General features: G+C 38.0%; 1 protein-coding gene across 2 annotated transcripts in view; it reads left to right on the forward strand.

The window, feature by feature from the left end:
- LOC145665028 (uncharacterized) overlaps nucleotides 1-24,461 on the forward strand; it is a 46,850-nt gene extending 22,389 nt beyond the window's left edge. The window contains exons 4-10 of one of the 2 annotated variants that reach the window (XM_081732241.1): nucleotides 555-638; nucleotides 2,707-2,795; nucleotides 7,517-7,696; nucleotides 9,733-9,926; nucleotides 14,524-14,660; nucleotides 17,817-17,941; nucleotides 24,140-24,461. In XM_081732241.1, the coding sequence (XP_081588367.1) occupies nucleotides 555-638; nucleotides 2,707-2,795; nucleotides 7,517-7,696; nucleotides 9,733-9,926; nucleotides 14,524-14,660; nucleotides 17,817-17,941; nucleotides 24,140-24,301 (971 nt within the window). In that variant the 3' untranslated portion in view covers nucleotides 24,302-24,461. The remainder of the gene's footprint in view (nucleotides 1-554; nucleotides 639-2,706; nucleotides 2,796-7,516; nucleotides 7,697-9,732; nucleotides 9,927-14,523; nucleotides 14,661-17,816; nucleotides 17,942-24,139) is intronic. The other variant, XM_081732242.1, reaches the window with a different exon arrangement.
- The last annotated feature ends 406 nt before the right edge of the window (nucleotides 24,462-24,867 follow it).

Below are 24,867 nucleotides of genomic sequence, written 5' to 3' on the forward strand. Positions count from 1 at the left end.
CCTGACTTCGAAGCTGATAACAAAGGATGAATGACATTAAATCGTCCCAATCAAGTGTTTGCTAGAGTCTATGTATGTCTAATATGTGGAAACTCAATTACTTCCTGCTGGCAGTATGAAAAACCATACATTTTCACAATTTCTGTGCATCCTATCGGTACATTCTTTTATTAATGGATTTAATCAGGGCTCGATTGGCTGCATTAACCACTATATACTGGAGACAACGTCGTAGCATAGTGCTTAATGCATCAGCACGGTAAGGCGAAGACCCGGGTTTGATTCTCAGTTCAGTCCTGCATTTTTTCACTCTTTCTATATCATTAAGAAGTTCATTTTTATTCTGTATTGTGGGTCATTAATTAACGCGTATGCTCTCCCTCCCCGTGGTCTTGAGCTTGATCTCCAATGCAGGTAATTAGCCTGGGATACAAAACCAAGTGAAGGGTCTGATTTGACTTCAAGCAATAAATGCCTTCTCATTTAGCCTTGGTTCTGAAAAGAGACTTTGATCTCCAACCAATAAATTAATTCAGTTAATTTTTCTGTTCCAGAACTGGAAAGGAAGGCAGCTACATTACTTGGGAAAGAAGCCGCTTTATTTGTGCCAAGTGGTACCATGGCTAATCTCATAGCAAGTAAGTATTTTTGAATAAAGATTTTTTCTTTTTCCTTTAAATTTATTTTTATTTTAATCAAATGAAATTGTGAAGTTTCCTTAACTGAAGTTAAATTTGTTACTAGTATTGTATACTTCGATACAAAGGCTGTTCCCCGTATATGTGACCGAATTGTACTTATAACCAAATAGTTACAAAACTCCATGTGTCCGATATGTCTCTGGTTCAAAACGGTGGTCGCCAATGTAGTTTTCGTTACAAGAAGCCACATTGGAGAACTACGAAGGGGATCTTATTCCATTCCTTTTTCATAGTTTTCCAGAGTCCACTCATATGCTTCTTGCCCAGAGCTCACTTAAGCAGTCAAAATCTTTATCTCCAATAGCCATTATACTTGCGTCTGGAAACTTCATAGGTGTCTCATTGAAAGATATGGTGTGTCTTCCAGTAGTCTCCATTATATCCTGGTAGAATGCGAGGAACGATCTTGAAGTATATGAAGCCTTGTCTTGATGAATGCGGATCGTATTGGTTCTGTACATTTCTGGTAACTCCTTTATGTAGGTCGGATTTAGAATCTTCTTCTGGTAGTACTTCGAGTTTATTTTGCAGTTCTGCTTCACGCTGCAAATCTTCAGTTTGTCTCGGTGACAGTAGTCGGTAACTACCGTGAACCCTTTCGGGAAAGCCTCTTTGCATGCTCGAAACTACTTTGTGAAGCCTCTCGCGTCATTGTCTCTGTACATGATGCTTCAATTTTTGCCTCAATCGGAAAGGTACACCCACGCCCCTTCCAATGTAGCGACGTACCACCACCTTTGGTTTGCCAAATGCCACTCCTACAGCTTCCAAGTGTTATACTCGAGCTCCCGTCGATAGGTGTCGGTAAGATTATCATCGCTAGCCTTGAACATCTTTTCAAGATTCAGTCGTTGCCCCAAAGTGTGGTTGACAGTTTCCAAACACCATTTACACGATTCGCCATCTGCCTTTTGGTTCGGGTGTTCTCTTGCATAACTATTCTGCGAAGTACCGCCTGCATGCTTTTGTAGTTTATGTGTGCGGCCGTGTTCTCCTCCCTTTTTGTTGAAGAAGCGAAAATTAGGCCACGAAATCCTTGTACAGTCCGCAGAAAAAAACCTGCAACATGAGGATGTAAGTTTATTGTGAAACTACGCCTAACAGCGCAGGGAATCAACATGACGTCTAAGTGGCAGAATCACGCCATGTTGTAGGTATTTTGCTGCGGACTGTACTTGTCCATCACATTCTTGATTAAATTCAACGAATGTCACTAAAGCACTCTTACACTACTTCCTGAGCTCTGAAACACTAAATTTTGCGTCGTAATGGACTATAACATAGCCCTTCTAAAGGTGACTCAATCTTGGCTGCATTTTCTGTTCGGCGGGAAGACACAACCACTCTGTCACCAGCTCAGATACTACACTGACAGTCGCACCTGTCCAAAGTCGGGTCAGTTGATTCTGCGCGCTTGGGGAAGGAATCACTATTTCCTTCACATAGTACATAGTGTAGCTTGGCATGTGTACCTAGCTTGCTTCAAAAAGAGGGTGAAGAACTAATTAAAGATTTTTTTAACTTAAAAGGACGAATACACTGTAACTGAGCGAAGGCATGAACTTTATAATAATAATAATAATAATAGAAAATCAAGAAACAGTAATAATAATTTGCTAATAATGAAAATAAAGCACCAGAAACTTTTTTCCCATTTTCAGATCCTGCTTGAACTATCTATTTTTTTTTTTTTTCGTGGATGTAACTTAAACGATTTATTAAACTTCGTTCTATTGAACAATAACATGTCCTTGGAGTATAGTGCGTCAGTGATAGAGCCCTCATCTCTGGTGCAAGGAATCCCTGGTTCGATCCCCGGCCACACGAGTTTGTGGCGGACAACATTATTTCCATAGGTATTTCCTGGGTTCTTCAATTTCCTCTCACATTCTGTCATTCGTCTCCTTGAGCCTAAAGACCATAACTGTGGACGTAAAATTAAAAATAGCATTAAGATTATAAATTTAAAACAACATAAACTAAGAAATATTTTTGTTATTTTCAGTTATGGTCCACTGCGAGAAGCGAGGTTCCGAGGTAATCGCAGGGGACAAAAGTCACATCATCCTTTACGAACAAGGTGGGAGTTCTCAGGTCAAGTATTGTTGTGTGGCTTGCTTTTTTTAGTTTTGTTTCAACCCTCTGGATCGACTTACCTTCTGGGCACACAGGAAACCTTAGTTTATATTCGGTACCAATATTCATTATTATTGTTCAACCTCATTTGTGTAGTGTGTGGCTTAATATACTGCTAGAATTTGTTTTTATTTATTTATTTATTTATTTATTTATTTTTTATTTATTTATTTATTTACTTCAAGCTTGTACACCTTCTATATCTATTTTTCCTACGGTTGCACTTGTAGATAAATTTGACTTTGTGTTATTCCACTTTCTTGTAACTTACTGATTAAGAAAACACTTCTTTCTCATAGTTCATGGCTTACCTTATCAGCTTTGAAATCAAAAGGCAACAAAACACCATATATTTTGGACAATAAATCTTTGCCAATCGCCAGGACAGAATTGCAGAAAAGAACATGGGCAAAATGATGTTAGAATCAATATACCCAGAGAAATACAGAAAGAATTGTCAAATTAATGTACAACTTATAAGATGTAATAGTTTCTTTTAGTGTCTTTCCTGCAGCAACGTAACGTTAAGTCGTACAAAGCCTACAATGCAGGCGGACCTGTCTTGACTTGGGGCCCCAGTATTTTTAAAAATTTCTTTTGAAACTCAATGTTACATAGTGACTAAAGTGGCTATAGTGCAGGTTGAGACCTGTCTAGACACGCGCTAGCTTGTATTCGCCTGTAATGAACCGTTCTGTCGTATTGCAGAACTTTTCGGTTTCCCTTCATGCATCATGTACGTAATGGCGTTTATGCCTCGGATAACATACAAGGTAAGCCTTGTTTTGCTAGTTAACTTTTTTCTGATTTTCTACAGTACTACTTCTCATCTTTTGTAAATCGTATATTTTAACACAATTAACTGTATTCTTTATTTTTATCAATAGTAACAATTAAAATTGCTTTATACACAAAGTGTATGTAAACGTAAAATAGCTATTTGTGTTAAAAGTACTAGTGTCTTATTTGTGAATGAGATTGCTATACATGATGTAGAGGAATTTATGCTTAAAACTCGTCATTAAAAAGGAAAAACAAAAAGTGAAGAGTGACACAATTATCAGTTAACACCAGGGAGAGTTGCTTTTTTCCTTCTCATAACAAATATCAAACTCACTGTCCGTTTCTAACCATGGGCTGGAAAGAAGATAGCGACACGATTTTCCAAGACTTTAGTAATTTGTTTTTAAAATAGGACGCTAGAAATATACGAGGGGCAGGCAAAATATTTCCGGTTATTTAGCTCTTTACTACCACAATATAAATTCAAAACTGGCACGGGGGCGCGGTGGCTCAGTGGTAGAGCGTTCACCTCCGGTGCTTGGGGTCCCTGGTTCGATCCCAGCTCGCGCCGTGTGGACTTTGTGGTGGACAAACACCGTGCTCGTGGGTTTTCTCGGGGTCCTCCCACTTTCATCATTCCACCATTTCACTCATCTCTCATCATCACCGTCTCCATTAGCCTAACCGGCATAACCATGGGACGTAAAACTTAAAGATTTCATTTCATTTTCAAAATTGGCACCTTGACAACACACACAGAATTGTTCCACCACTCCTGCGGTTAGTGGATACACCGACGAAAGCCTTTGGTATCTTCCGAAGTTCAGGCGTCGCGTTGGTTTTGATCTCTTCTACGTTGGAGGAACGGAAAAGGCCCATTTTTACCTTTGGGAAGAGCCAAACATCCGATGGTGCTAAACTTTTTTTTTTTTTTTTTTGAGGCTATCGGAAGTCTTTGAAGTAGATTTTCCCCAATTTGCACATAGACTTGATGTTTGCGCGTTGCTTGATTTGTGAAATTGCTTCGACTGATCACCACACGCTCCTTCGTTCAGCTACATTACTCGTACAATGCTTATTATGACGCGTTAATGCTTGTCAAGTTCATAATTAGGCAACTTAGGAACTGTACCATATAAGATTCATTGTCATTGCATCACAAATACCAAAACTAGAACAACATTCCGGGAATTTTTGACTATATTATGTAAAAGTGTGTTCTTTGCTCATCTCTACAAAGTTGACAATAGCCATGCAATAGTTTGTTTATTTGGGATTGCTTTGCTAAATATAAAGCTTGCTAGTTTCAACTCTAGTTGACGGCTAATATATATAATGTTTATAATATGTGTACTAATTTAACGACAGAAATACAGATCGGGGCCGCGGTGGCTCAGTGGTAGAGCGTTCACCTCTGGTGCTAGGGGTCCCGGGTTGATCCCAGCCCCCGCCAAGTGAACTTTGTGGTGGACAAACACCGTATGCGTCGGTTTTCTCGGGGTTCTCCCGTTTCCTCCCACTTTCTTCATTCCACCATTTCATTCATTACTCATCATCACCGTCTCCTTTAGCCTAACCGGCATAACCGTGGGACGTAAAACTCAAAGAAATACAGATCATTTTCTAAACAAATTTTTGAAAGTCCTCTCCAACAATAGCAAATTTGCAGCATTCAATATCCCTTATAAGCAACATTGGTAAAGGAAATCATGACAATTTTTTTCGTCTTTCTTTTTTTTTATGGCAGAATGCCTATAGCAACAGAACTCCATCTGTCTTTGGAAAGTCCTGTACTCTTGTCCATACGTAGAATTAAATGAGTCGGGTGCTAATTTTCTTGGCCAAATCAGTCGAGACAAAGCATATTTTCATACGTCGTCTTCAAAAAAAGAGGCGAAAGGCCAGGTGTTTTGCAAGAAAACTGTACATAATAGAAACTACTGTATATGACATATACTATTTTCTTGTGTGGAATACTGTACAATACGAAGCAGAAGTTTTACGAGAATGCACTGGATCGTGCTAGAGGAGTTTGAAATGTATGAACATAAATAAAAAAAAAAAAAAAATAGTAGAACTTAAAAAAGGAAAACAAACTTATCGGCCCACTATTATATTCTTTGTGCTAAAGGAGACGGCCATCCGATGAAAGTGACTGACTATGATATAATAGAAAATGAGAATGTGGGAGGAGCCGAGAGAACAGCGAGAAAACCCATGGGTGCGATGTTGTCCACTATACACTTACTTGGCCTGGGGTCGAACCAGGAATCTTCAGCACAGAGGTTAGTACTCTACCTCTGAGCCAGTGAGTCCCTCTTGTGGCCAACTTAAAGAAATTTCAGTGTACATGACGACACAAAATGAATCTTGCAATTGGTATGATTTTGATTAAACCCACCTTGACTCAATGTTTGAATTGATTGAAAAGAGTTAGAGAACGATAACCTCACTATTTAGTATAAAATCTTTTTTTCTTATACCAGTGGCGTATTCCTAGTTCGATCCAAGACTTTGTATGCTTCGTAAAACATAATTTTCATAATGCATGTGTAGAAGATAATATTGCTGTGATGTTAATCAGTGTATGGAGTTGATATATACACAATTAAATTTCGATGCCAATTTATAAACCGTATAGTTGACCGGCTCTAGTGTCGAAGGGCGAATACTTAATTTATGCGAACACAAACCTTGATATGTAACTCATTACATTTAACACATTCAACTGGTGAGCAAATCACTGTATCTCAAAATCTTTGCCACTAATGAGTCGAAATAGTTAAATCATAAAGATATCTCGTATCTTTATGTAATTGTTAAGAAATATATAGGGTGTATCAAAAGTCGGGAGCCATAGATCAATTCTGTTCTGAATGAAGATACGAAGAAATGGAAAGTCTCTCAAATAGGTAGTTTGTAATCTAAAATGGTGTTTCATTTTCTTCAATTGCACCAGCCATTTGGGCTCTACGCTGATAATGCAATCTATGTTAAATAAAAAAAAAAAAGTTACCAGTTCAGTAGGCTATTCCTTTGAGCCCTGAATACAGCATTGTTGGAAAACGGTTTCGAGGTTCTCCAGGTTCCTACGGGTTCTAGATGCTCTAGTTTGCTATGAGTTCCAAGTGCTCCAGGTTCCTACGAGTTCGAGGTGCTCTAGTTTCCTACGGGTTCCGGTGGTCTAGGTTCCTATGGGTTTCAAGTGCTCCAGGTTCCTACGTGTTCGAGGTGCTCTAGGTTCCTACAGGTTTGAGGTGCTCGTTTCCTACAGGTTTGGGTGATCTAGGTTCCTACGGGTTCTAGATGCTCTAGTTTCCTACGGGTTCGGGTGGTCTAGGTTCCTACGGGTTCAAGGTGCTCTAGATTCCTACAGGTTCGAGGTGCTCCAGGTTCCTATGGGTTCCAAGTGTTCCAGGTTCTTACGGGTTTGAAGTGCCCCAGGTTCCTACGTGTTCGAGGTGCTCTAGGTTCCTACGGGTTTGAGGTGCTCGTTTCCTACGGATTCGGGTGGTCTAGGTTCCTACGGGTTCGAGGTGCTCTAGGTTCCCTTACACAACAATGTTGCACGTTCTTCGTGTAATTTTTGTGTACCCTTACGTTCCGCTCGCACAGCCCGCTGAAGTACAAATGTTGCTTTTTCATTTAATATAGGGCATCTTACCAGTGTGGAATCGAAATGGCTGGTGAGATTGGAAAATCCCCTTTTAGATTTAAGAACAACTATTTCCAACAACTGTCCTCCATTTTTTCGTATCTGTGCTCGTAACGGAGTTGATCTATGGTCCTGAATTTTTGATAAATCTTCAAACATAGCTGTTTTTGTCTACATTACCTTAGATTATCAAGTTCATATCCACAATATAAAGAACTAAATGGTTGTTATTTTCGTTCAGATAGGTGGAGTACATACGAGACAAGTGTTCAACAAGCCAGACGGAACTTTTGACCTAGATGATCTAGAATCGAAGTTTCGTGAATCAGATGATCATTATCCAATCACGTCCCTTGTGTGTGTGGAGAACACGCATAACAGATGCGGCGGCAATGTCCTTCCTATGGATTGGTTGAACGAGGTATTTTCTCTAGAACGTTTCTTCTGAAACATAACTAGACTATTAAAAAACAGATGTAAATATATATTAGTTAAGGTATAGTTGTAATAATCGTTATTATTGTTACAAAATCGGAGAGTTGACTCACTTCTATGGTTGTACTAGAAGTGGACCACCTGTTCAATTCTACAGAGTGTCCCAGAAGAAATGCAATACAAATTTTGATCGAGTATATTTATTGAAGTAAAAATGATAGAGACATGATTTTTGTGACAAAAGTTAGCGTTGTCTGTGGAGGTATTTTGAGAATAAAATCAATGAGACAAATTGTAACGCTGAATTTTAGTGATGGTTTAAATAACCAGAAGTGTAATTCGAAAAATGTAGGTTGCTTATAATCAACTGCGAGGAACAGGACGCATTAATATTTATCGGTTGGGACAAAAACTGCATGTTGTTTTGCAGTGTTGACAGTTGTAAAGACTATTTTTTACGTATTCACAAAAAAAACAGTTTTTTAAAAAATAAAATAGCGCATTCTGGCAGCAATGTTCCACTAAAAATACTACCACAGGAGTAACTCATCCTCGCACATGCTGGGCAAGGTGATTTATCAATAAAATAATAAATTGATGTTTTGAAGAAAAAAAAACGATAAAAATAATTACTCACCTGCAGCTTGCAACCCGTACTAGCAACATTTCGACACCTTAAAACCTCACTTGCGTTGCACTTCCATATGTCGAAACACTGTCTCGAAATGTTCATGCGATTTCTCTTTTGGTCAACAGTGCACAGTAGCAGCATCCTGTCTTGCGGACAGCTTCCTCATAACTAAATATCAATTGAGAGTGTTAAAAATATTGGACTGAGATTTTGACTAGATTTGAGTTTAGCGTCCCTTTCAGCAGCGAGGTTATTTGAGAGGTGATCCTACAGCTTAACGTGGGATCCGAACCACAAGAGCTTCCTCCGGGAATATAACCCGGGTCTCCCGTCGACTGAGATGTTTACCATTTTAGCTATTACTCGAGAATGTTTGTCAACGCAATTTATTCACCATTTTCTTAGATCTAACTTCTTGCGGATGCCTCGATCACTTAACATGGTTTATGCCTGTACGATTAGAAGGAAATACTGTGAAAACACTTCTGCACCATTCCATGAGACGGAACCGAGTCTCCGTAATACTTTTTAAACTGTTCGTTTGCTTCCTTAATAGTTTTCCTCACATAAAATACTACTTAATCAGCACATAAACTTCATTTTAGTTATTTCCAATACTAAACAGGCTATTAACAACAACAGTAGCGTATCCAGATTATCGTCAAGGAGGAGTTCAACCTCTCAAGTTAGTATCATTTCAGGGCAGTAATGTAACTAGGAGGAAGGGGGGGGACGAGCCTTACGGGCGCTGGGTTGGGAGGGCGCAAAATTGGGCAAATATTTGGGGGAGCGTTTTGGTTTGGTTGGTCAGGCGGCACTAAGGCGAGTTCTTGCCCTGGGCGACAATTAGCTATTTGCGTCCCTGTTTCAGGCATGGTATACATATCTTAATGTGATAAATGCTTATTTTGGCTTAAATCTTGCTCAAGGGTGCGTTCAATGCAGGACCCCCTTTACGTACGCCGTTGAACAACAATATAAGAAAAAAAAAGGAGAATCGAAATTATTCTTCGAGTCTATTTATTGAAGATAGTCAACTTCAACTAAAAAATGAAACTTGCGCTTGGCGAGCCATCTCTTGCAAAGTCACGGACTTATGAAACGCTCCTCGTATAAAGAATACAATTCTCTGTACGGTGCTAAAACTTGTAATTCAGTTGATGAATTCGTTCCGAACTTACTAACAGAAAGCATATATGATGTACACTTACTCTTGGTGACGAATATACATGGACGACCATATAATAAGAAATGTAAAAGATAGAATTACTTTATAATCAGAACATAAATAGTCTTAGTATTGTTGTAAGCGCTATGATGGGTTTTATCTGAATGGAAAAATGTTAATCTTATTTTTTTTAAAGTAAGATATTATTATCTTCTGTTTTAAGCTAGTGAAAAGGACGTCTGCACACGGTATTCCTCTTCATATGGATGGCGCCAGACTGTTCAACGCAGCTGTGTATCTGAAGATGCCAGCGTCCTCTATAGTGAAGGATTTTGCTTCTTGTGGCTTCTGTCTAAGTAAAAACCTTGGAGCTCCCATCGGATCAGTTCTCGTTGGATCTGCAGAATTCATTAGAAAGTAAGTAGCATACAAGAATTTCTTACTTTTATTTAAGCTAGGTTATTTCTTTGTGGAGAATTGGAGGAAGTGTTTGGAAGATACATTCCTAAAAGTTAGTAGAAAGTAAACGGAATATATCGAGTTAAACGAAGAAGCAAATGAGGATAGGGAAAGGAAAGAGGTAAGGAGAATGATTGAATGAAGTAATAAACTTTAACTATTTTGGATCATCTGTTAGCAGGAATGATGATTTCGACATGGAAATAAAACACAGAATGCAAAAGGGATGAAGAAACCGGAAGAAAGTATCTGACATTCAGTGTGACCGCAGAATCACAGTAAATAATAAAGGGATGGTTACAAAAGTGGTTAAGCCAGCAGCGATACGAACAGAAACATTGCCAATCCAGAAGGCACAAGAGATAAAAGATTGAATGTTACCAGAATGAGAATGCTGCAATTGATGTGTGGGATAACGAGAAGACAAGGAAAGACAGGGGAATAAAGATATATCTAAGAAGATCCAAGAAAGAAGACCGCAGTGATATGGCCATCTAATGAGAAAAACAAACAACCATGTGGTCAGAAGAGTGACAGCAATGGAAGAGAGAGAAGAGAAACAGAGGTAGAGGAGAGGGATGTGGAGAGAGGTAGAGGGAAACCAAGAAGGAAATGGTTGGATATGGTTAAGAATGACTTCAGGGAGAAAGGTCAAACAGGAAAGGAATTCCAACACAGCACTTCATGAAGAAGACTCGTCAGTAACTTCGACCCCATATAAGTGAGAAAAGACGAAGAGAAAAAAAGATGATGATACTAACTGAATTACTTTCACAGAGGTTAGGATCCAGTGCTGAAATTTTGCTTTCTGTGGTGATGAGTGTCGTAGCTAAATTTATTTTCAGGAATGTTTAGCGGAAATGGAATGCACTCTTGGAAAGTTGAGTGCATTTGAAAAGGAGAAGAAATCATTTCTTGTCTCTACTGTTAGTGTTCTTTGAGGATGCAGTAGGGAAAACGGAAGTAAAGTATAACGTATTTTCGGCATAACTTGTTTCCGGTGGGTTTCAGGGCCATGATCTACATATAGAACTTGCAATGGCTTTTTATTGATCGATGAACCTTACGATGGTAACAGGGATGCAGCCTACTGTTTTAATTTTTACTCTTTTACAGCTATTAGTTTTTGTGACCTGGCTACCCTGCTAATCTCTTTTCAGTACAAGGCAGTTAGTGTATTGCATAAGCTTGCGTGAAGTGAGTTCTGTTTTTGTTTTCGGAGTACTGTGGGGTGGCATATCACTCCTGATACCATTTACGTCTGTAAATTTCATTTAACCCGACAATTGTTTCTGTCGCTCGCCATGGATCCTATGAGTGTAACCAACGACAATTTTGCTGACTTTGTAGATAGAGTGCTGAATGAAGAGAAGAGCATATCCCTTGGTGAAGAAACTTTGAGTGATGAAGAAGATAAAGTTGAGGTTCAGTCTGAAGAGAGTAGTGAAATTGAGTTTGATTCTTCTGATTCAGATGATGAGAATCCTGCACCTACATGGACCATCATTGTAGAAATGGCCGTGTATGGTCGACTGTACCACCTTAAAAAAAAAAAAAAAAAAAAAAAAAAAAAAAAACTAGAATACATTCACGAAATATTATAAAGTTTCCTAAAGCAAAGAACTTGTCCAAAAGTATTGCGTGTAAAGGAGATGTATTTGAATTGTTTATTAATAGACCTAATGGTCACTCACACAAATGAGGAAATGCAGAGAAATGAAGTAAACTACCAGAATCAGAGGTTTACTAATGATACAACGTCATCTAAAATATTAGCTCTCATTGGTTTGTTGTATTTTGCAGGTAGTAGAAAGGATAGTCGTCTAAGTCCCAGGGTTCATAGCGAGTCACTTTTTTTTTTTTTTAACTAAAAGTGTGATTTATGTTTTGCATTGGCAGTTTTCTAAGAAAAATGTAAAAATAAATGAAAAAAGGCAGAAACTTGTTACACATACTCTTCTGAAAGCTTCAGTACTTGCTGCCACATGTGAAGCAGTCAGCTTTATTCTCACTTCAGCTTTTATTCTTTCTAAAGCACAGTAGGTGGTTGGTGGATGCTTAAGCTCGCAAGATGGGGTTAAGAACCCTTCTGTGTCTATTCTTTCTTCTATCATAATAGTCTTTTAGTTTTCTCTCGTAATAGTTAACGCTACGCTCAACGTTGTGTGTGTGTGTGTTTGTGTGGTTCATCATGTTCATCTTGTGTTATGCTTTCTGTATGTTCTTCTTAAGAGTAGGTGATGAATGCTCTCAATGCTAAGTTGAATATAATGTCCGGGATGAAGAAATTCGGAAATAGGCCAGAACTGGTTTCACTTACTCAGAAGCTTCTTACATCTGCTAAGTCTCCTTACCGTAACTACAAAGCATACTTAGAAAACCTAAGAAAGGAGGAAGCTCAAAGGAGCAAAGATGAAACAAAATAACAAACAAAAAGAGAGGTGATTGAGAAATTGACAAAGGAAAAAGGGGCAAGATGAGATTTTGGTCACTTTTTCGTGTGCTTTTGGTCACTTTTCAACTATTTACAACAGACCAGACCGCTATGAGCCCTGAAGTCCGGAAGACATATGGGCCACTTATGGGCCTTTAGTTTATAAGTGCCGTTATGTCTGAAATGAGATTCAAGTTTCTATTATTGTGTCTAAGGTTTTATGATAAAACGACCAGGGATCATAATGATAAATTTCCTTCTACTCGCAATTTTTGAACATTGTTCATAACACACTGTAAAACTTGGTATGAACCACACATGTATGTTACTATTGAGGAACAACTGTTAGGGTTTCAAAGGCATTGTCCTTTTCGCGTTTACATTGCCACAAAACCAGATAAATGTGGCCTCAAAATCATAATATTGTGTGATTCAAGAACATATTATATGATGCATGCCATTCCATGTATTGGAAAAGAAGAATGTAGTGATAGGTCAAAAGGAGATATTCCATGTTATGTGAAAAACCTCTGAGAGCCATTACGTAGTACTGGACGCAATGTAACATGCGATAACTGGTTCATGTCTGTTTCCCTGGCAGATTCTCTGCTAAAAGACTACAATTTGACCCTTGTAGATACAATGAGGAAAGCCAAGAAAGAGATTCCCCAGTCTTTCTTACGTGACAAGAAGAAACCTCTTTGGACATTACAATTTCCTTTCGGTGGTAAGAAGACTCTTGTTTCGTTCATACCAAAAAAAGGAAAGTCAGTTGTTTTACTTTCTACAATGCATTATACTCCAACTGTAAATGACGAAAATAAGAAGCCAGAAATTGTTGAGTTTTATAGTTCAATCAAAGGTGGTATTGATACGTTCAATAAAATGAGAAAGTTCTACACAATAAAAAGATACACTCGACGTTGGCCTTTATGCTTGTTTTATCTAGATCAAACAGGAATAAATTCCATGATATTTAGGATTTAGGATTTAGATTTGTGGGCTTTCGGCATCTAAGGCCATTTAGCCCGTCACGATTTGAGGGATGACGTCTCTCGGCGAGCACACAATCCGGTGAAAGGGAAGGAAGGAAGCGGCCTGGGACCAATAAGTTAAGTACCACCCCGGCATTTGCCTGGTGTGAGTAAGGAAAACCTCATTGAAGATGGCTGGCCTGAAAAGCATGTTACACTTTTTCGACCGAGTGACCCCACCGGGAATCGAACCCGGGACAAATTCCATGATATTGTACTTGAGTATAAAACAGGGCAAATATGAAAGGAGACAATTTTCACAAGAGTTAGGACTACAACTTATGAAACCTCATATGCTGGAGCGTTTGCAAAAAAATCTTGCACATGAATTATCATCCAGCATTGTTCTGTGCTTGTGATTGAGGATCAAGAAAGTGGAGAAAGACCAGTAAACTGTCAAAGCAAGCAAGATGCTTTTTGTGTTCTAGATCAAAAGACACAAAAGTGAAAACAAGTTGCATTAAGTGTGGACATCCAGTTTGCAGTGAGCATAGAAAAGACATGTGTGACAAATGGCAATGATTCAGGAAAAGGTCTGACATTTTGTCCTTTTATGCTGTTCTTGTTATTTTTATTTTAAATGTGAATCTCATTGTCAGCTTGTATGAATAATACATTATGATAAATAAAATTTATTTTTTTATATAAAAAAAATCTCAGTGTAGTTATTGGTCACCCTATGTTACCTACTGAAGCTGTCATATTAATGTTGCCATCGTAAGGTTAATATTATAGAATAAATTAACGTATTGTACTAGAAATGTCTCATGTGGGCGTCAAGTGATCCTGCCGTATAAACATGTATTCAAGCAATAGAACTTCATGTAGGTGCAACTGAATGCTGGATTTTTTGTCGACGACGATTTGGTCTTACAATTTACAAGCAAGAGCCCTTTTTAGAGAGCAGTTAATAAGACAAGTCATTGAAAACAAAATTTATAGAAAAGCTATGATTAATTTCTGTACTAAAGCAAGTTAACAATTCTTTGAACTGTATATTAAAGCTAAGAAATTCTTTTCTTACATTTAATATGTATCGTATAGCATCTGGTAAATAAATATAATTGAAATATATGTTCAATTGCAGGGCACGCCGTGTTCGTAAGTCTTTGGGAGGAGGCATGAGACAGACGGGAGTGATCGCTGCGGCTGGGATCGTTGCTTTGGATACAATGATCGACAGATTAGAGGAGGATCACAAACACGCACGAATGATCGCAGAAGGTACGTCAGTTATTCTTTCACTTTTGTTTATGTTAAGACAAAAAATCTCTAAATGTTATTTGCACAAGATACTAAGGTATATTTTCCATAAAGGGAGCCTATTCTAAACCTATTTTCAAAAGTCATTATCAATGAAACCATGGTCATTTTAAAAGCTTCAAACGTTTTGTTTTTTAAAAAAGGACTGAAATATTGCACAATGTCTGTAATCTAAGAAGGATTTATTGCTTAATTTGAAACATTTTAAGGTTGATTATTTAGCAGAGCACAGCATCATGAATTAGCAATGTTGTCAGTTGATTTTCTAATAATTTTCTTAATAAACCCAAATGATTCATTTCTTCTTTACGTGGCCCCGCGTAGCGTAGTCGCTAACGGTCTCGCCTTTGGTGCGAGCGGTCCCCGGTTCTATTTCCGGTGGGAACACTCGGTCGAAAATGTGTAATAGCTATTTTCAGGCTAGTCTTCCTGAGTGAGGTTTTTCTGGGTTTTCCTCATTCCCACCAGGCAAATACCGGGATGGTACCTCACATAATGGTCCCAGGCCGTTTCCTTCCTTTCTTCTTCTGGAATTCCCCAGGTGGTGTTATCACTGATTGACGTCACCCCTCATACGTGACGCAAAATGTCTATCGGTCATGAAGGTTACGAAAAAGTCACGAAATCAGAAAACGGTCATGAAGTAAAAAAGTCACGAATTTAGCTTTTGGGTCACGACTTTTATATATATATATATATATATATATATATATATATATATATATATATATATATACAAATATAAGTACAGACGGGAAAATCTTGTTTTATAAAACGTCTATGGTTGACTTTAGAAGCTACCAAATTGTAAACGAAGCAAGCTTCTACCGCATGCATGAAAATTCGGCCTAATTCGCACCCAAATTCGGTTTTAAGAATGGTACCAAATTTTATGGTAAAGAATAGGTCACGAAAATGTAACGAAATTTGATTTTTGAATTTTAGTATGCACCCTGGGGGACGGGATAATCTGGCCATAGATGCCGAAACACTAGAAATATAATTCCTAATCCTAATTTCTTTCTAACCTGTAGAAAGTAAATAATACAGTAGAACCTATGTCGTCCGCCCTCGGCTGGTCCGCCACTCCGGTTGATCCGACCGTGCTCGAGCCGAACTTGTCCCGACTCGTCGGTAACTCATGAGGCCCGTTGTCGTTTACTGCTATCGCGGTATTTGTTTACTTGCTGTTACCGCTTGTCCGCTTTAGTGCTCCGTCAACTCTTGTATTGTATTGTTTCTTTCGTTGTGTGTCTTCTCTACTGTACTGTGTAGTTTTTAGTGGTTGCTATTTACTATACTGTATTTTTTAAACTATAATCTTACCTACTAAATACTTTACATACAGTATGCTTTACTCTTTACAATAATAATTATAGTTTTTGTAGATTTTTTTGCAATTTTTTTTACTGTAGAGGCCGTACTGTTTATTTTATTGTAAATCTGTATTTTCTGATAATCCAACCTTTTTTGCGTTCCGACCATACCCCCCAGTTCCGAAGGTGACGGATTAGAGGGGTTCTACTGTAAATGCTTTAAAAAAAAAAAAAAACAACAACTTTAATTTAACGACTCACGGTTATGTCCTTTAGACTAAAGCAGACGGATGATTGGTACAAGATTCCTACTGGTCAAGGAAGTCAGGGAAACTCAGGGAGAAAGACTGGAAATCAGGGAAAGTCAGGGAAATTTTATAAAATATATATTTTTCTAACATTAATAGTACACCAATTTTAGCTTAGCCAACCATTAATGATCACAGTATGGAACGTTGCTCAGATTTTTATGGGTGATAAGTGGAATGTACGTATGAGCAATTGATTATTATTTGTCTCTATGCAATAAATGTTCTCATATATAAATATTCACCGATATTTATTCCTTATTTATGTGCGAACGTCATCCGACACTTTTCATAAAAGTCAGGGAATTTCCTGCCACACATCAGGTAAAGCCAAGGAGAAGTCAGGGAAATAAATTTATCCAGATAAATGGAACTCTGTATTGAAAATGAATAATTATGAAATAATTGATGGAATGGGAATGCGGGATAAAAGGGAGAACCCTGTAAAGAAAACCCGTGACCCACGGGCACGATGTTATATGATACAAATGAAACAAACATGCGTCCATTAATTATCACTGAACTCGCATTTTATTAAAATTACAATTGCTAACGTCAAGTTTGAGCGCGCTAACTAACTACTCGAGAACATTATTTCATCAGCTTGTATCAGAGGGTTGGGTTTCTATTTTGTATTCACATCTTCAGTACCGTACAGGACACCAAATTATTGTAAACTCTAGAAAGTAAAATAATTTAAATTAGACTCTAAAAACTGGATCATATTTGATTTTTGTAATTACATACGAGGCGTATCCGGAGAGTAAATACTGTTTTGAAAAAATATATGCTAAAACACGTTTGTTCAAGCCAAATTTATTTTTACATGAAAGAGCACATATTAAACTGTTTTTCGACATAGTTTCCACCAATATCCAAACATTTGTCAGAGCAAGTGACCAACTTGTTCAGAGCTTTCTCAGAGAAACATTCCGCCAGTGAAGACAACCATAACTTTACTGCGTTTCTTGCATCGTCGTCACTTTTAAAGCGCTTATCACCGAGCTCGAGCTCGAGCTCAGGTGCAAGAACAAGTGATACTCAGACAGCTCCAAGTCGGGGCTGTACGGTGGGTAATCAAATTGCACCCAACCGAACTTTTGGGTTAACATTTAGGTTCCACCAGCAGTATGGGGACGATCATTGTCATGGAGAAACACAACTCCTTTACTGAGCATTCCTCTCATTTTATTTTGGATTGCACGGCGAAGTTTTTCACCCCTGGGTACATACACTGACGGGATGTTTCGTTGAAGAAGGTTTGAACAAGTTGGACACCCACTCTAACCAAGTGTTTGAGTATTAATGGAAACTATATCCAATAATAGTTTAAGATGTGCTCTTTCATGTAAAAATAAATTTGGCTTGAACAAACCTGTTTTAGTATATTTTCTTTCAAAACGGTACTTACTTTCCGAACACACCTAGTAAAATAGTACTTCCTTAGATCATAGCTATGATATTTATTACTTTTGTTCTGGATACTGTTTCAGCTATTGTAGCCAGTAAGAGCCAATACTTCAGTGTTGACCTGAAGAACTGCCATACAAATATTATCATCATTCATGTGGACACAAGCAGGGTGCAGCCGATCGAGTTTTGTAAGCGTTTAGCACAGGTATTGGTCGTTTCATTTCTTCTATGGAATCAATCGTACACGTCCAAAGTTACGTTACGTTATGAATATGTACTAGTACGTTTGAATTTTAGAAGTTGCATGTAAAATCGCATACTCGGAAAGGAAAAGGCAGACTGAAAATATTTAAAATAAAATCCTGAGTCGAATATTTGGACCCAAGAGAGACGGAAATGCGGAATGGCGGAAACTTCATAACGAGGTACTGCATAATTTATACCGTTTACCTAACATTGTTTGCCTCCTACTTAATCTCCAGTGTCACCGTATGTAATTTTCACGTCTTTTACTTTTACATATCCACTAATACATATATAAGCAATTCGCACGCTTGAGTCGCAAATATTCCAGAATTACTTAAAAACTGTTTCACGTTGTTCTGTGCGAAAAGGTTCACAACCACGCGGCGGATCTTGTTTAGTTTTCCCAACTTTCTTACCCGTTCTGTCTATGTATTCTCGTGATTTCTGTGCTTCTTTAGTTCATAAATCAACACTCGCAGCACTGTTAACAACATTAGCGTCTATCATCTTTGCTGTTGTGAGATGTAACTCTGATGCTGCCATCTCATTGGCTGTTTGAAGATGGAACGTAGTTGCAGTTATACTAAAGTGTAGTTCGTTTCAAAGAAGAAGTTAGCAACTTCAAACACACCTTTACGATGAGAATTTTGTCTAAGCTAAATAGCGGGTCATTCAATACAATGCCAGCAAAATACAATTTTTCAATTTTTTCAGGATTAGACCACTGTTGCGTTGACCCCCTCAATTGTAATAATGATATTATAATTAGCGAATCTAACTCTTATAGAGCCGTGGTGGCATTGTTGGTGAGACATTTATCTACCAATTGGGCTGTCCGGGTTAAATTCCTGGTGGAAGCGGATTTCTATTATCTCTCCAATATGGCTCAGGAATTCACCCAACTTCTGTAAGAAACGTATCTGGAAAGAGTTGGAGGGTAAATACATCTAGAGCGTGGTGCTCGCTACATTATTTCCCTTACCATTAGTATCCGAATCTTAGAAAATGTGGAGCGTAGCTACACCCAGCCCTTGTATATGCTGAATGGCTTACGCACTATTGCCTTTTATTGTAATTATATATATATAAGCCAAGCATTATATATAAGAAATGCATATAAAATATGAGGCAGATCCAGAAAGTAAGTTTCCCCTAGGGGGCCAGACAGTGACCTTAAAACATTTATTGCCACAGATACAACACACATGACTCTGCTTTTCAATATATTCACCACCAGAATTCTGACACTTGTCAAACCGTGGTATCAACTTTTGTATTCCAGTTTCGTTAACGTCAATCGCCTGGGAATGGAACCAGTTCGTTTGCTTCGGCATCCATCTAGCGCACATCCATCTATAAATATGTTGTTGTAGGAATATAATTTGATAACGACTTCGCCCGGTATTTCTTATAATGTTAGTGTTGTATAATCGGCAGACATGTATGTGGAAAATTTCATGTCAAAAGAGCAGTAAATAAGAATAATAAACGAAAATAAAACTTTCTTGTCCATTTAGCAACATTTTGTTTTACTCATTTTAATTTTCGTATTTATAATTCTTTCTCCTATGAAATTTACCACAAATATACATTTTCTGATTATACCCGTAGTATCAGTATTAAAATTACCCTGCAAAATCATTATCAAATTATATTCTTACAAGAAGATAATTATAGATATGCGACAATCTTATGGACATGAGTGTACATCCAGAACAGAGGATTCATATTATAAAATGATAATTAAAAAAAGAAAAGAAAGAAAGAAAGAAAGCGATTGTATCCAGACTGCGTGTACTGAGTCACAGAACTTGCACGTAGCTAGAATGTTGATCTACACCTTTAGAAAAGAAGGAAAACATCAAGCATGGAGTCAGGTATACTTATTGAAACTGAAATAATCAGAATACCTGTATCGACATAAAGATTTTTGAACTCATTTCCAAAAGAAAGAAAGAAAAAAAAAGCCGGGTTAAGAACGGAAAATATTCAGTTGAAGGTTTTTGTTCTGTAGACTGAGAGAGAAAGAATATTGATAAGAGTGAAGAATGAAAGAATTCTTGGGGTGCAGATAGTAGTGCGATAGTGCAGACAAATGCGGTGTCAAATGTTCGAATTAACTCGTTTGGCTGTAATAATAATACAAGGGTAAGTTATAGGTCTTGTAATATTTCCACAACCCGAAGAGCACGCGCTTATATACGCCGTGATCGATTGGAAGTACAAGGTCGAACTGGTCCAAGAGGTAGTGTGACAAGCTATTTAACACGGAGGCTGCCTCTCTGTCAGTATCTTCAGTCAGTGACAATCAGTGCTCAACAAGATCTGATACGCGAACTGTTACGTATGAGTTCCAACTTGAACATAACGCTGTGGCAGCAACCCAAAACATTTAACATACGATAGGGGAAAGTGCAGTGAACCAGAGCACATCAACTCGTTTGTTCCAAATATTTCGTGCAGATTATAAGAAATTTCGAAGATTAGCCAAGGTTCAGACGCCACAGGACAACTGACTTCGTACGATCATACCACACGCCATTAAGGGAAATCCATCCACGAGCACACGACTATTGTCAAACCAACTCATGTCGTAGTGCAGTGAGTGCGTCACCTTTACGGACTCGGGAAAGACATCAGGAGCTGCTGCATTGTGTCACATAAGTTGACACCAGTTCAGGTCCAGAGAAGAATAGATGTGTGCCGACAACTGCTGCAAAATCCACGTGATACGTGTTTCCTGGCACAGATTTTCACATGCGACGAAAAGTGGGTGCTTTTCCAAAATTCGAATGCGCGAAAACAGTGGTTGAGCAAAGACCAGCTTCAGAACAAGTCGTAAACAAGGCCATTTCGAACACAAAGTAATGCTCTATGTGTATGGTGGAACTACGAGGGGGTGATTTAATTCAAATTCGTTCCTAACGGTTGTGTCATCAACGATAGTCTTTACTTCGAACAGTTCGATCACATGTATGCTGCACTATGCCAAAAATATCCTGCATTGATGAACCGGAAGCGCGCTCTGTTATAATAGGATAACGCAAAGTCACTCCCGGTATATAATCTTGACATTGCCTTGTCAGATTACTACTTTTATGAGTCTATGACGCACTTACTGAAATAACGAATCATTATCGACGAGAAGGAGGTGGAAACAGTACTGTATAACGCCTTTGCTTCTAAGGACAAGATGTGGTTCCGACGTAGAATCGAGGAACCGGCAGAAAGGTGGCTGCGGTCAGTCCAATACGAGGGGATATACCTTGAATGATAATCTGCTTTCATTGTATTGTAAAAAAAATAGATATGTTGTGTAACAGAATATTGCAAGACTTATAACTCGCCCTTCTAATAATAATAATAATAATAATAATAATAATAATAATAACACAGCCACACAGAAAAAAAGTTCTGTGCACCGAATCCCAGGGTATGGATTCGATGTATTTTATTACACAGAATCCCAGGGTATGGATTCGATATATTTTGTTCCACAGAACCCCAGGGTATGGATTTGATGCATTTTATTACACAGAATCCCAGGGTATGGATTCGATATATTTTGTTCCACAGAATCCCAGGGTATGGATTCGATGTATTTTATTACACAGAATCCCAGGGTATGAATTCGATATATTTTGTTCCACAGAATCCCAGGGTATGGATTCGATGTATTTTATTACACAGAATCCCAGGGTATGGATTCGATACATTTTGTTCCACAGAATCCCAGGGTATGGATTCGATGTATTTTATTACACAGAATCCCAGGGTATGGATTCGATGTATTTTGTTCCACAGAATCCCAGGGTATGGATTCGATGTATTTTATTACACAGAATCCCAGGGTATGGATTCGATGTATTTTATTACACAGAATCCCAGGGTATGGATTCGATATATTTTGTTCCACAGAATCCCAGGGTATGGATTCGATATATTTTGTTCCACAGAATCACAGGGTATGGATTCGATATATTTTATTACACAGAATCTCAGGGTATGGATTCGATATATTTTTTTCCACAGAATCCCAGAGTATGAATTCGATGTATTTTATTACACAGAATCCCAGGGTATGGATTCGATATATTTTGTTCCACAGAATCCCAGGGTATGGATTCGATGTATTTTATTACACAGAATCCCAGGGTATGGATTCGATATATTTTGTTCCACAGAATCCCAGGGTATGGATTCGATGTGTTTTATTACAGAGAATCCCAGGGTATGGATTCGATGTATTTTGTTCCACAGAATCCCAGGGTATGGATTCGATGTATTTTATTACAGAGAATCCCAGGGTATGGATTCGATGTATTTTGTTCCACAGAATCCCAGGGTATGGATTTGATGTATTTTATTACACAGAATCCCAGGGTATGGATTCGAAGTATTTTATTACACAGAATCCCAGGGTATGGATTCGATGTATTTTATTACACAGAATCCCAGAGTATGGATTCGATGTATTTTATTACACAGAATCCCAGGGTATGGATTCGATATATTTTGTTCCACAGAATCCCAGGGTATGGATTCGATGTATTTTGTTCCACAGAATCTCAGGGTATGGATTCGATGTATTTTATTACACAGAATCCCAGGGTATGGATTCGATATATTTTGTTCCACAGAATCCCAGGGTATGGATTTGATGTATTTTGTTCCACAGAATCCCAGGGTATGGTTTCGATATATTTTGTTCCACAGAATCCCAGGGTATGGATTCGATGTATTTTATTACACAGAATCCCAGGGTATGGATTCGATGTATTTTATTACACAGAATCCCAGGGTATGGATTCGATATATTTTGTTCCACAGAATCCCAGGGTATGGATTCGATGTATTTTATTACACAGAATCCCAGGGTATGGATTCGATATATTTTGTTCCACAGAATCCCAGGGTATGGATTCAATGTATTTTGTTCCACAGAATCCCAGGGTATGGATTCGATGTATTTTATTACACAGAATCCCAGGGTATGGTTTCGATATATTTTGTTCCACAGAATCCCAGGGTATGGATTCGATGTATTTTGTTCCACAGAATTCCAGGGTATGGATTCGATGTATTTTATTACACAGAATCCCAGGGTATGGATTCGATATATTTTGTTCCACAGAATCCCAGGGTATGGATTCGATGTATTTTGTTCCACAGAATCCCAGGGTATGGATTCGATGTATTTTATTACACAGAATCCCAGGGTATGGATTCGATGTATTTTGTTCCACAGAATCCCAGGGTATGGATTCGATATATTTTATTACACAGAATCCCAGGGTATGGATTCGATGTATTTTATTACACAGAATCCCAGGGTATGGATTCGATGTATTTTATTACACAGAATCCCAGGGTATGGATTCGATGTATTTTATTACACAGAATCCCAGGGTATGGATTCGATATATTTTGTTCCACAGAATCCCAGGGTATGGATTCGATGTATTTTATTACACAGAATCCCAGGGTATGGATTCGATATATTTTGTTCCACAGAATCCCAGGGTATGGATTCGATGTATTTTATTACACAGAATCCCAGGGTATGGATTCGATGTATTTTGTTCCACAGAATCCCAGGGTATGGATTCGATGTATTTTGTTCCACAGAATCCCAGGGTATGGATTCGATATATTTTATTACACAGAATCCCAGGGTATGGATTCGATGTATTTTATTACACAGAATCCCAGGGTACGTATTCGATATATTTTATTACACAGAATCCAAACTTCAAAACCCCAGGACGATTGACCATGTCATTTTTTTATGGGCGAAAAATTTGTGCAATTTTGGATGGGGAGGACACACATTTTTCGCCCATGAAACAAAATTAACACGGTCAGTCGTCTTAGGGTTTCGAAATTTGGATTCTGTGTAACAAAGAACATCAAATGCGTACTCTGGGGTCCGATGCACAGAACTTCTAGTTTTTTGTGTGTGGCTGTGTGATGATGATAATAATAATAATAATAATAATAATAATAATAATAATAATAATAATAATAATAATAATAATAATAATAACCAGGCAGCATATTTCTGATCATGTAGCTATGTTCATTGAAAAGATCTTAAGTAGTATGACAAAATGCTATTTTTCTTTTGCGGTAGTTAACATTTAACCGTATCTTTTAGGTTACTAGTGAAGAGAGATCAGCGCTTGGCGAAGAGACCATAATAAAAATCCTTCCAATGTCTAACACAACAGTGAGAGTAGTGTTACGATATGAAATAACCAAAGACGATGTGGAAGCTGTGATACGGAAACTCAAATACGTCATCAAGGAATATGATTAGCTTATAGTGTGTGATTGTAGTTATACATTACCGAAAAACATAAAAGTGTTGAAAAATTTGGATTTTATGCTAAGCGTTAACCAGGAATATTACTTGTTGGTAACTGTATATTGTGAAAATTACTATGGCATGTTAAATGAATAAATATATTTTTGTATCACGTTTGTTTTATAATTATGTCAAATATTAATGACACTTCAATAAATAGCTGTAAATCAACAAATGATACTAAAGATGGGGGCGCGGTGTCTCAGTGGTAGAGCGTTCACCTCTGGTGCATGGGGTCCTTGGTTCGATTCCAGCTCGCGCCAAGTGAACTTTGTGGTGGACAAATACCGTGTGCATGGGTTTCCTCGGTATCTCCCGTTTCCTCCTACTTTCTTCATTCCACCATTTCATTCACTTCTCATCATCATCGTGTCCTTTAGCCTAGCTGGCATAACCGTGGGACGTAGAACTTAAATATTTCATTTGATTATACTAAAGATTTTAAAAGCTTTCTAGGCTGTGATAAGAACAGAAACTGTTATTTTAAATTTGAAATGGACAGAAGTAAAACCTGGAAG

This window comes from Thermobia domestica, chromosome 11 (genome assembly GCF_964235325.1).
Source record: "Thermobia domestica chromosome 11, izTheDome1.hap1.1, whole genome shotgun sequence".
NCBI lineage: Eukaryota > Metazoa > Arthropoda > Insecta > Zygentoma > Lepismatidae > Thermobia > Thermobia domestica.